Here is a 13,415-nt window from a genome sequence, read left to right as displayed (position 1 = left end):
TCTCCAATGTTTATACACTCTCAAGACTAAGCAAGTTCTCCCAGGAAATAAATTCATGCAAAATCTACAGTGAAATTCTTTGTGGAAGGGAGGTGTAAGTAAAAGCAACCTGTGCAGTTCCAAAACATTGCACAGGGCTTCCTGCAGCAATCATCTCTCCATTCTTCCTTTCCTGTCACCACAGATCTGCTGAAAACAATGCCTTGGCCTTCTAAAGCTATTAGAAATTTTCAGAACAGCTGGGACTGAGGAGCACAGCAGGGAATTCACAACAGGACCAGTCAGGCCATCTCCTATACCAGGTGCTCTGTTCTGTTAAACAATATTGATTATCGAGCATGCAACAAGCAGTAGGTGGTGTCACAAAGTGCTTCTTGCAGCACATGTGGTGTTTGTTTCAGGGGCAAGGCTTAAAACATAACATCTGGAACAGAGGAAGGAGTTTTCCCTGTGTTCAGGGTTAAGTGGAAAGCTTGCAATACTCCAGCCTCGCAGAGAAAGTCTAGTTGGGGACAGAGACTGACACAAAACAGCTAATCAGACGAGTGGAGGCATGAAGCCCACAAGCCGTTCAGAAAACCCAAAATAATTAAGTCCCCCAGGACTTCTGAGCACCAGAAGGGATCAACCACCCAATCTGAACACACTTCAGAGGTGGAAAAATCCGAGGCTAAAAGGTAAAGGCAGGCAGAAATGCTGCAGTCCCAATGTTCTCCTGCCCCAAGGAACACAACCCTGCTGCTGTCTGATACTCTGGAGCTGGCAAGTCCAGGAGAAAAAGTCAGCTTTCATCTACTGCCATTCTTTCTGCCGGTGATTAATGCTTCATTAGTGTCTCAGAAAGGCAGCAGCACTCCCAAAGCTGAACCCAGTAGACAAACTAAAGGAAAGAAAGGAACACCAAAAAAGAGACAACTGTCTCACAGTCGACATCTGAGGGCCCCATCATCACCGATTTATTTTACAAAGAGATGAAGCACATTTTCCACCCCCGTGGGAGGTCTGACAAAAGGAAACACATGAACACTCCTCATCTGTGTTGGTAAAAAGCCTGGCAGCTTCGTCCTTCACTTTCACCACGAGTCCAGACAAAGACACCAGGTTTTCAGTGAAATAACTGAGGATTTCTCACAAGCTTGGTTCCATCACCTCTGCAGGAAGAGCTGTATCTGGCAAAATGTGTTAACGCCAAACTGCTGCAGTTAATGCAAGACGTGCCCCTTCCAGAAAGCTTTGGGAACTCTCCCCCAGAAGGGAGACAACCAGAGCATTCGATAGCTGGAAGCCCTCCTGTTATCCAAACGGGAACAAGCACGGCCAGACCGCAACACCACAGCCAGATGTTAGGGTGAGCTGCGTGAAGAAGCCACGGGAATTAAGGGGCTCAGCAGTTGGCAGGCTCGGGGCACGGCAATTATTTGAGGTTGGTTACAGAACACGCTGCACAGCTGCTGCCAGTAGCAAGTACAGCACAAAAAGGAAAGTACTCTGTTAACGCTTCGTTAGGGATTTGGGGTTTTTTGGTTGGTTGGTTTTGGTTTTTTTTGTTCGTTTCTTCATGGTAAATTATCTCTGCTGTGCTTGTGACTTCAGATGACGCGGTATTTAAGACCCCAAATGACATTGCTCCACATGCCTATTCTCACTCTAGAATGCTGAATTCCGTCCCGTTCCCCAGCACTTACCTGGAGCAGCTCTTTTGCAGAACCTCTTTTTTCCACGTCCATTTCAAGACAGCGATTTAGGAAGTCTCGGAATATGGGTGAAAGCTTTTCTGGATTCTGCAGTTCCGGAGTCCCGTTAGTAGCAATGAGATACAGGGCCTAAAGCAAAGCAAGCACCAAAGAAACAGGAGGTTACGAAGGTCAGACTCCAGCTGCAGATTACAGAGGCACCCATTTTTCCTCTCCCTCCCCACAGTTCAATGGGGAAAAACAAAACCAAAACAAACCCTTATCAGGGTGACGAAGAAATGCTTAAGTTTCAGCAAAGAGAGGAGCTGCCAGCCCTATTTTTATGTGGATGGGATCCAATCCTTTCTTGCTTTACCCTCGTAATCTGGGTTTGGATCCTGCAGCCCTCTCAAGGGATTAAGAGGACAAAACCAGCAGTCCAGACTGTGTTTACAGAGGGAAGTTGGCTGGCACAGCTCTGCCAGTGCTCGACTCCTGCAATAACTATATCCTCATGGGAAGGTACCCCTGAAGAAACAGGAGGCTTTCTTCTCTCGATACTTTGCCCAAATGCACAAGGCCTAAAAAGTCAATACTCTAAAGATGCAGTTGGTCCTTTACAAAAGATGGCCAGTAGGTTCTCAAGCAGCACTTAACACCCTACAGAAACAAGTGGAGTCGTTTTGCTGCTGCTTGGGAATGAAGAATTCTCTAAGAACCAGGAAATTCAGAATTCATCCACTGCAAAATTTTACTATTAAAAGAAAATCGCTAGATGCCTTTTAAAAGGAAACAGACATCTGGCAGAGGCCTTCTGAGCTCACTGCTCATCACATCTCAAGGTAGAGGTCTGATAGCCTGGGAACTGCAACAAGTTAAGTTAAATGAGAGCAAAGCACCCCGTTGCTTAGCCATCCTCATTTAACTCCATACCAACTTTTTCCTTTCGCATTTCTTCACTGCTGCGCTTCTCTCCCAAAATCATCTCCAGTAAAAGAGGTGGAAACAAGTTAAACAGAATTGTTCTAGATCCCTTCGTCCTGTTTAGCTTAGAAAAAAAGCCATAAAACTGGCTTACACCAAGAACAGCCGCATTCCTACAAACTGATAGAATTTCCCCTTTCATTAAAGAATACGAAGGGAAAGACACCAGCAGGGGCAAAGCCTGACTAAAGGCTTGTTAAACCTGGAGCTTTACTGGGAGCATGCAAAGAGGAACAATGCACCAGCAAGAAAAAGCCCTGTTTATAAAAGAGTAATGTGGTATTCTTTGAATTCAAGGACAGCTCTCTTCCCCACTCACAAGGATTTAAGAAGCCGGGCACTCTGGGGCCAGAAGGTGCCCCTATCGGCCTCTCCAGAAAGGGGGGAATTATGGATGCACCACATCATTAACTCAGACCCTACCTGAAGGTCTGCAACAGGAACAGCCTGTGCCCTCTGCCACCCAGAACCAGTCATGGCTTCTAACTTAAATGACCACAATCTTCTCACTACAGCATCTAAGGAGACGTGTAGCTGCATGTGATGAAACCACAGCGGAGGTTCACCTGCCTCCTCCAGAGCCCAGGTTAACCAGCAGGCTCAGCGAAGGCCTGAGGGCAAAAAAAAGGCACTCGCTTACTCTCAGGGGGTTTTCATTGAGGTAGGGGGGTTCTCCTTCGATCATCTCGATGGCCATTATCCCCAGTGACCAGATGTCCACTTTGGGCCCGTAGGCTTTTCGTGTCACCACTTCAGGCGCCATCCAGTACGGGGTCCCCACCATGGTGCTGCGCTTGCTCTGTTCGGGAGTGATCTGGGCACAGAAGCCAAAGTCAGCTGGAAAAGCAAAGAAGGAGGGAAGAAAAAGTTAGAAATCAGCAGGTTTCTCCAAAAACAACACGTACTGATGCCAATGCTGTGGTACAAGCTAGCCTGTTGCACTGCCTGCTACATTGCTGCTGCAAAGGAGGCCCTGGTTTTGTGGTTAACAAGGTGTTCAGGAGTAAGCTTCTAAATCTGACTCGCTGAGGCCATCAACATCACAGAGCTGCTCACTTGTCGATGTGATGTGATGGTGATCAGTAAAGAGCTGTACATGGATGCTGTGAAACGTGGCAGTGCAGCATTTGGCAGCTGTAATACACTGTGTAACACATGCTCTCAAGCCTGTTCCTGGGTCTGTGAAAACAGAAACCAATGCCCAGTCTGTCCTCCCTCCACCCACACCCACCAGCATTATCTGGTCGTATTTTCAGTCCCAGAGATAGTATTTCCCCAGAAGATGTACCATCTCTCAAACACGATTTGCTTTCTAGAGCAAATACTGTGTTCAGAATAAATTTAAGTACCTAATTTGGTACTTATTATTTTCTTTGAGAAGACAGAAAGCTGGAGAGCCTTCCTGTGGAAATTGCTTGGCCCTGTCTTATTTGCATTTGACTTTCCAAAAGATCACAGAATAATAGAATCATAGGAAAATTAAGGTTGGAAAAGCCCTCCAAGATCACCTGGTCCAACCATCCCCCTACAAACAATGTCACCCACGAAACCACGTCCCCAAGCACCACGTCCAACCTTGCCTTGAACACCCCCAGGGACAGGGACTCCACCACCTCCCTGGGCAACGCGTCCCAATGCCTGACCGCTCTTTCTGAGAAGAAACGTCTCCTAATTGTTTTAATTGGTGAAGAGTAGCACTCTTTGTTCAATTCTTTGTTTTAATTGTTGAAGAGTAAGGGCATGACGTTTCCATTTTTCCACTCACCAGTGACATCACCTGACTGCCAGGACTTTTCAACTGTGATGGAGAGCGGCTTGGCAACCCCATCAGCCAGTTCCCTCAGGACCCTGGGATTCATGTCACCAGGTCCCATAGACCTGGACCTGTTTACATTCAGCAGGTGGTCTCGAACCTGCTCTTCACTTACCGTGCGTGGGACTTTGCTCCCCCAGCCTCCACCTACAGGTTCAGGGAAATGAAAGACTTGGGAAGCCCATCTACCAGTGCAGACGGAGGCAAAGAAGTTGCTGAGTACCTCAGCCTTCTCCGTGTCTGTCGTTACCAATTACTCAGGTATAGAAACTCACTCCTAATATAAGAAATTAGCCACCTCTAATCGCTTCCACACTACTATTTTCACCCCTCAGTTTATTTTCACAAATGTTAAAGGCGCATGGTGGCCCCTGGGGACTCCTCCTGTCAGCCCAGCGCAGCAGCCCGAAGGGAGCTGGGTCCTCTCTTGTGCTCTTCCTCGAGGCTCTGTGCAGAGGGGCTGACACCTCTCGCACAAGGGCTGGCGGGTGGGAAAGAAACACGCACACAAGCCCTGAATATCAGCAAGAGTTCTTTATTGCCAGGTGTTTGGTGGCTCCAAGCTAATGCCTGGGATGGAGCCTGCGCGACGAGGAGTAGGGAGCTCGCCGGGCCCTGCTGCGTAGCTACCGGTGTTCTCTCATGGCACGCAGCAGAGAGCTGCCGGGGTAGTCCCAGGTCTGATGTGGCCGAGGTGGATCCACTTCCATGGGTTCCTCCGCCTCTTCTTGTGGATCCACCTCCATGGGCTCCACGGTGTCAGGCAGGAGGACAAGCCAGTCCTTGCCTGGGACTGCCCACACGGGATGCCTCCCATCAGCTGTGTTCTCCGGCCAGGGTGCCGAACGAGGGGGTCGCCCAGTTCCATTGCCTGGTCCCATGCCACTCTCCACTTGATATTCATTCGTGGGTTTCACGCCGCCATCTCTTTTACGGCCACGGCTGGGTCCCTCGCTGCGATCTGGCCGATGGGCACGCCTCTGCTCCCCACGGCTCTCCGCATCACGCTCCCGTCTTCGCTCCACACCACCACTGCACCTCTGGTTAGGCCCAGGCCCCCTGCTGCTGGATGTCTGAGGGGCCGGCCTGTTCCCCGCATCGCTGCGGTGCCAGTGATATCTCCAATAATCGTCTCTGGGCCGGGCAGCAGACTTCCCCCAGGCACTGATGTCTTTTGTGCCGCAGGTGCTGTCCCTCTGCCCATGAGACATCTTTCTCCCATTAGCTGCCATCTTCTCGGTGCTTCCTCAGATCGCTTCGCGGTCCTCACACCGAGGAGGGCTGCCGCTCGCCTTGCTCCTTTCTCTGGCCTTCCTCCTGCCGCTTACGCTGGCTCTCAGAGGACCGAGTCGCTGAGCAAGTGGCGGGCCAGCGGCAGGGGGCCTCTTTTATAGGGCCCGGGGCAAAGGCGTGACAGCGGTGGCCACTGTGACCTCAGCAAGGCTCTGTGATGGAGTGGCCCGTGCGAGGCCAAAGGCGGCTGCGTTGGGAGAGGCCTGGAAGATGCCCTCATGTGGACAAGGAGGAGGGCTGGGGGGGCTGAGGGGCCCCTTTTCTGGGGCTGGCTCCCCCCCAGGCCATTTGGCTTGACAGAGAGAAAGGCTGCCCCATGCAATCCTGCCTCAACCCATTTTTTCTCCCCATCTCCAAGGCTTAGAATTTCTGGTTAACAAAAGAAAACTCCATCAACAAAACCAAACCAGACCCATTCAAAAGGCTAAAGCGGTCACAGCTGAAGTACCCATCTTCAGGAGATCTTTGATCTGTTTGAGGGCAGCACAGCCCCAGGAATTGGAGGGGAGCAGCCAGGTTAAGCCCGGCAAGCTCACGGAGTTCCAGCTCTAAATTCTCCCCAAAAGATGAGCCTCGGGACCAAAACTTGGGACCCTTCTGGGCAATAAAAATCAGGGATGCAGGAAAAACATCACTTATATAAAGTGCAGCAGTTTTCCCTGATGCTTGCGATAATAAACCTCTCTTCCTCTCTTGTACCTACCAGCGTATTGCCTCTGCTCCTGCTCATTCCCCCCACTTCGCTCCCAAATAATAAGACCCTGCAGAACTGTTCCCACCAGTGAAAACGCTAAATTTAGGTATGAAAAAGTAAAAGTTTAAAGATCCAGGGCAGGTTTTGTGTGTCCCAGTGCATATTTAGCCTTGGGACACCCCTCTGAGATAACCACAGGTACATTTCCCTCCCGTGCAGGTGGAAAAAAAAGGCAGCAGTGGGATGAGAGGACTGGGGTTGGGAAGCATTTTGCAGCCACGAGGTTTCAACCAGGACCTCTGCAGAAGCTCCTCTCCTTTGCCATGGGACTAAAAATAAAATAAAATAAAATAAAATAAAATAAAATAAAATAAAATAAAAACACTCAAGTAATGGTGTTGAGGGAAATACTGGCAGAGCCACCAGCCCCGTTACCACTTTTTCAGGCACTTTTGGGGTACGTTACCAGGCCCTCCGGTCTGCCTGGTGCCCGGCTTTGTGAAGTTTCACGAGGGGAGCAGCAGGATGCAGGATGACACAGTTTGGCTGCCGGGCTCTCATGGGACAAGGACATGGACATGGGATGCACATCGCAGCAGTGCCACCACCATCTAGTTGGCTCACTCCTACTTCCAGACATTCCCTTTTCTTCCAGCTCCCCCTCCGACGTGGGGCTCAGCACCCAAATGGCTTGTGAGAGCTCGGCAGGGCTCCCAGCGCCAGGAGGCTGAGCTGGGAAAGTCCTCTTCACGTTAGGCTTGGTTTCTTGGACTTCCAGCACCCAGCTCTGCCCTACAGCCACAAGCGGATAAAATCCTACAGCAGGGGGCTTGTGGGGGCACACGTGTCCTCCCCTTAATATTCCTTAATCCAAGCTGGGACGAGGCACTTGCACAATTATGTAGGTGATAAACTCCTGCTCTTGTCATCAGCCTCACCCTACTGACCCCACATGTAAAAGTGATGCTGGGGAGGGCAGCTTTAGGGACCGATCCCAAATCCTCCCCCGTTTCCTCCTCTGCACCTGGAGCCGCAGACACCAAGCTCTGCCTGGGGAGACAACAGGCAACCAGGAGGGTCCATTTCACCACCTGCCTCCTCCTCTTCCTCCTCAAGCTGGGCTCTACATCCTGCTTTCACACTGGTGTTTCTCAGAGCATTAATGACTTCCAAACAGGTGAAAATAAGCAGTAGAAATCACACTTTCTGCATCAGCTTTCAGCGTAAAGTCACTTTGCTCTATCAAGTAAGATCTAATTAAAACAGATCAGAGAAACACAACTCCTTCAAGCACCCCCCCATTCATTTCTGCAAGCGTCATTGAAACAAAGGGGAGGAGAAGCAGGTCATTCATTCAGGTTTTATTTAAGGTTTCAGCTTTGCTTTCTAAATGGCTGAGCTGACCCTAACAAACCGGGCACTACCAGAGAGTTACACCAAGGCAGTACAAAGAAAGAGAAACACATTTTCCAGCTGATTTTAAAACAGAAAAGGCCCTTGCAATTTCCCAGCAGGACAAGACACACAGACATCTGGCAGCAGGTCAGATTAGCTCCAGCTCACTTAGCACGGGTTGTTGCTCAAAGACATAAGGCTCAGTCCTCACTCTGAGCACCCCTTCATTGCACAGGAGCCCCCCGCTCCTTCCTGCTCCCAAACAGGATGCCTCAATCCACCGCAGGCTGCTCCAGCACCCTCCAAATTTCCTCAGCAGTTGGGAAACTGAGCTTTTACCTTTTGCTTCCACCTACACCTGCAACCATCCTCTTCCTCAGACCAACACCATCCTCTGTTGCCCTCCCACCCCTTTCCTGGGGGCATCCATTTCGGCTGCAAGTTTCCGTCCAGCCCCTGCCGGCATCGCTGTTCTGCCACCACCGGCAGCTCCCTGCTTCTCCAAGACCCCAGCCTTGATGCTGAGAGCTGTCATTAGCAGCAAACCATGAGATTCGCCCTAGGACATTATCTGTACGCTCAATCCAGTGTGTTTACAACCCCAAAATACATCCACATGTTCTCTATTACTATCAAAATAAGCCACTGAAAAGTCTCCGTATTTTATGCTAGGGAGACAAACAGACTCAGCCTTCACCTTTGACAGCTTCCATATGAAAGATGCTGGGGAATCTGTAAGCTCATAATTAAGAAAGGCGTTCAGATACGTACCGTTCTTCTTGGACTTTGGGCTGGACCTTTCACTGCCAGCTGAGCTCAGCAAACTTGAAGTTGCAGCAGCCTACAGGCCATTTCACCCCATCCTTGCATGGTAAATATCATCTGGTGATACCAACCGGTGATACCTTGAGACAGACACGTTCGGATACTAACGGAGATCTCAGCTCAGAAGCGATCTCAGCTCAGCCAGCCCCTCTCACCCAAACTCTTGGCCCCACTGAACTTAAATCAATCATTTGTTTAAAGAAAACCTAGGGCTGCAGTAATCCAGCTCAATATCAGCTCTTTAAATATAGGAAGCTTGAAATGCACCAGCTGCTTCTTAAATACGACAATCTTCAGTGCTTTGGAAAAAAAAGAGATGGGTTTTACCTTCCACCTCCACCAGGAGCTCTGGGAGCTGTAGCACATTGTGCCATTTCGGCACCTAACCTGATAGGGTTGCTGAGGATCCCTTAAAAAGGAAGCAGGTTTTCAGGGTGGATAGTCAAACAACTGAATATTTCATATTCTAATATAGAAGAGAGAATCTAATAATCAAATAAATAATTAAGGGCTGTGATTAAAAATGGTTCAGACTCAGTAAAATTAGTTCATACTGTAGGTATATTAAAATATATTTTAAAATGCTACCAAATCAGTTCTCTTCTCTTGGAAGTTGCGTTCAAATCCCAGCAGTAAGGATGTTCTCAGAAAAAAAAATAAGAATTATTAAGTCAGACACTTGTGCTAACAGCTCTCTGTAGTGACCAGAAAGTGCTGTAAGAGGCTATGCAAAAGCTGCCACCAGTGCTGGAGCTGAGCGATGCCCAGATGAACCTAAGAGTAGAGAAAAGGATCCATCTCTGGACAAAAAAAATGTATCTCATTCTCCTAAACTAACTACATTCTTTTATTTATCTTTTTATTCAAGATTTCTGAGACCATGAAAACACGATGCATCTGTTAACTTGGAACTGGGGCTAGGCACACAGTAGCAAGTCAACTTTCTCATCACAGGTTGGTAAAATAAAAACAGGAGAAGATGACATGTCTACAGCCGCTGTCTTACAGCTTCCCAGAGCACAGCTCTCAGTCCTTACCAAACCAGTAAGGACCAATTCACAGCTGAAGTCAATGAGACAGAAGCACATCACAGGCTTAAGAATGGGGAGAAACAGTCACTCCTGCAGATTCCTTTCCAATAGGCAACAGAGAATCCAGCAGAGTAACTTAAATACAAGTCACCCTTTTTACCATTTTTCCTCCTGCAGAAAAATAAGCTCACGGATTTGCTCGCAGGTAGGGCACATCTGCATTACCACTCCCATCTCAAAGGGGTGCCGAGGATGGAGCGGGAAGGGAAGGCGAAGGGAAGTCAGCAACATTCAATAAATTCATGGATCAGGTTTAATCCTGTGCTGTCCAAAAAAGTCAATTGGTGGGTCGGTAAAACCAGAGCCACATTAGATTTTAGTCCTAGTGAGCTCTAGCCCATCATTCCTTCCACCGCACACATGGCATTTTGAGACTTGCATAGAAAATAAAACCAAACTCCTCACCAAAGAGAATTATCCGAGGGCAGTGGCCTTCCCTTTCCCGATCTCCACCCCAGCCCCAAGCAGAGGAGCTCATCAAGAGATCAGGTTCCCCCCAGGGCTGGCAGCTTTGCTGCTCTGCCCAAGGAATTCATCTTGCGAGGGGAAACTCTCCGTATTACATGAAGATGAAGAATGTACACAAGGGGAGGAAGGCAGCAGATTTGGCAATGGGCTTCAGACATTACAGCCTCACGTCAAACAGTGGCCACCCTGTAGCCTGAAGGATGGGAGAAGACACCAAAAAAGACAAATATATGTATATGTTTCAATCACATGCCCAGGGCAGGGAGGAAAGGACTGATCCAGCAGCAGGTGTCAGCAAGAAGCAGGAATGAGTTTCTGTGCAACACAAGTGCTTTGGGGAGAGGAGAACTGGATTAAACTCACCCTGGAAATGACCAAAGCGATACGTACAGAGAAAGCAAGATCTTTTATCCGTTCCCTCTGTGTGCAGTTACTCCTCTTCAGAGCCACTCGCTATCCCACAGGACTACAGAAGCTTGTATCACTTAATGCATCGCTTGTAAGCACCCAGTGACGATAACATGAAAACCCATCCCATCCGACAGAGCTGTCTGGTGACAGTGAATTCTCCAACCCTCCCTCAGCCCCGAGTTAAGAAATGCAGCAGTCCTTTTATTAAAAATCAGGATACAGTTCAACATAACGCCAGTGTTTACACCCGATCTCTCTAGTAGTTCCAGGATCGCTGTTGTTTTACATATCATTAGCAACCAAAGGAGTCAGTAGCATAAAGATATCAGTTCACTCGCTCATTTCAAAAAAAAAATAAAATGAATGCCCCTATGCTTCCAAGGAAACACTGTCCATGATCAGTTTGTTTTCTGTTGGCCTTGGTCTAAGAAGCAAGAGTTTTCACCATCATCTTGCAGGCAGATCTTATCTTCCTAAGAGCAATTGTTCTGTTTGCTTTCTCTTACAGGGCAGGTCTCCACGAAGCCTGACAGCACTAATAAAATAACCCTAAAAGAAATCCCAGTTGATTTTTCCTGTGATTTTTCTAGAATATCAGAACTATTTGAAAGCTGTTTAATTACTTGAGTTGAAACGAAAGTGTGCGGGGAAGGACCTTGATTCACACAATTTGGCAAAAAGATCACGACTTGTCCAACAGCTGCAAGAAGCACACACAGGCTTTCTCCTTGCTCCCCCGAAGCATCCAGCGGTGCTGCGGGAGGGCTGCATGGTCCTGCCCTCGTTCCCCTTCCAGTTGTTTTAGCTGTTCCGATTGCTGCTGCCTGCTTCCTTCCCTCCTCAAGTCATCCAAAGCAGAGAGCAGCCTCAGTGCTGGAAGAGCAGCTTGGCAAAAGCAGGAGGAGTCCAGCCAGCAGAAGATTTACTTTATTAAGATAAACATGGTCTAAAGGCTCCACATTATCTTTAAAAATAAACACAGTAAGAAATACGAAAACAAACTGGCTTTGCTACGGGTAGGTCAGGTTCAGATGTTCTCAGAAGATCTTCCCAGCCATAAAATATACCCTTCCCCTACCGTGCCCATCAAGGAGGATGGAAAGACAGTTCACTACGCGAGATCAGCAGCGTACCTGTTGCGTGCCCTCCCACATTCAGCAAACGATACATCTGCTACCCTTCAAGGCAGATCAAAGTTTTAAGAACACCCCTGTGAAGGAGGAGCGGGAGGGGACAGGGACAGGTAATTCAGTTTCTGTAGGGAACATCTAAAAGGCTTGACACGACGGCTGTGCTGGCTCCCCCGCTTTAATGGTTGTTCTTTGCTGCTTCTTTAGCAGCAAGAATCAGAGGAGTGAGACTAGAAAGAGGCTTTGCAATTTTCAGGAACTGGTGCTAGGAAGAGGAAAAAGGAAAAAAAAAGGTTACATTTCTCAGAACATGTCCCAAAAGCCTGGTGTTTACACAAAATATCAGGACCTAGACCTGTATGAACTCCAACAACCTCCAAGCAGGCGAAACAAAAAAGGCACCATGAGCAAGAAAGTTCACCGTGACTTTTGGGCCTCACCTGAACTGATAAAGATCTTTGCACCCAACACATCCTAGTTTCTCCAATGTTTATACACTCTCAAGACTAAGCAAGTTCTCCCAGGAAATAAATTCATGCAAAATCTACAGTGAAATTCTTTGTGGAAGGGAGGTGTAAGTAAAAGCAACCTGTGCAGTTCCAAAACATTGCACAGGGCTTCCTGCAGCAATCATCTCTCCATTCTTCCTTTCCTGTCACCACAGATCTGCTGAAAACAATGCCTTGGCCTTCTAAAGCTATTAGAAATTTTCAGAACAGCTGGGACTGAGGAGCACAGCAGGGAATTCACAACAGGACCAGTCAGGCCATCTCCTATACCAGGTGCTCTGTTCTGTTAAACAATATTGATTATCGAGCATGCAACAAGCAGTAGGTGGTGTCACAAAGTGCTTCTTGCAGCACATGTGGTGTTTGTTTCAGGGGCAAGGCTTAAAACATAACATCTGGAACAGAGGAAGGAGTTTTCCCTGTGTTCAGGGTTAAGTGGAAAGCTTGCAATACTCCAGCCTCGCAGAGAAAGTCTAGGTTGGGGACAGAGACTGACACAAAACAGCTAATCAGACGAGTGGAGGCATGAAGCCCACAAGCTGTTCAGAAAACCCAAAATAATTAAGTCCCCCAGGACTTCTGAGCACCAGAAGGGATCAACCACCCAATCTGAACACACTTCAGAGGTGGAAAAATCCGAGGCTAAAAGGTAAAGGCAGGCAGAAATGCTGCAGTCCCAATGTTCTCCTGCCCCAAGGAACACAACCCTGCTGCTGTCTGATACTCTGGAGCTGGCAAGTCCAGGAGAAAAAGTCAGCTTTCATCTACTGCCATTCTTTCTGCCGGTGATTAATGCTTCATTAGTGTCTCAGAAAGGCAGCAGCACTCCCAAAGCTGAACCCAGTAGACAAACTAAAGGAAAGAAAGGAACACCAAAAAAGAGACAACTGTCTCACAGTCGACATCTGAGGGCCCCATCATCACCGATTTATTTTACAAAGAGATGAAGCACATTTTCCACCCCCGTGGGAGGTCTGACAAAAGGAAACACATGAACACTCCTCATCTGTGTTGGTAAAAAGCCTGGCAGCTTTGTCCTTCACTTTCACCACGAGTCCAGACAAAGACACCAGGTTTTCAGTGAAATAACTGAGGATTTCTCACAAGCTTGGTTCCATCACCTCTGCAG

General features: G+C 48.2%; 1 protein-coding gene across 9 annotated transcripts in view; it reads right to left on the bottom strand.

Moving 5' to 3' along the window:
* The window catches only part of PAK1 (p21 (RAC1) activated kinase 1), an 805,686-nt gene that overhangs the window by 536,584 nt on the left and 255,687 nt on the right, over positions 1-13,415 (bottom strand). Inside the window, exon 16 of one of the 9 annotated variants that reach the window (XM_083821752.1) lies at positions 10,842-12,042. The exons of the other annotated variants lie outside the window; for them this stretch is intronic. Within the exon in view, the coding sequence (XP_083677878.1) occupies positions 11,956-12,042 (87 nt within the window). The 3' untranslated portion in view covers positions 10,842-11,955. Of the gene's footprint in view, positions 1-10,841; positions 12,043-13,415 lie in introns of those variants that run through there. 9 annotated transcript variants of the gene reach the window in all.

Source organism: Anser anser (assembly GCF_964211835.1).
Source record: "Anser anser genome assembly, chromosome: 1".
Lineage (NCBI taxonomy): Eukaryota > Metazoa > Chordata > Aves > Anseriformes > Anatidae > Anser > Anser anser.
The sequence above is the reverse complement of the archived record's forward strand: the minus strand, read 5'-3'. Positions and strand labels throughout refer to the sequence as shown.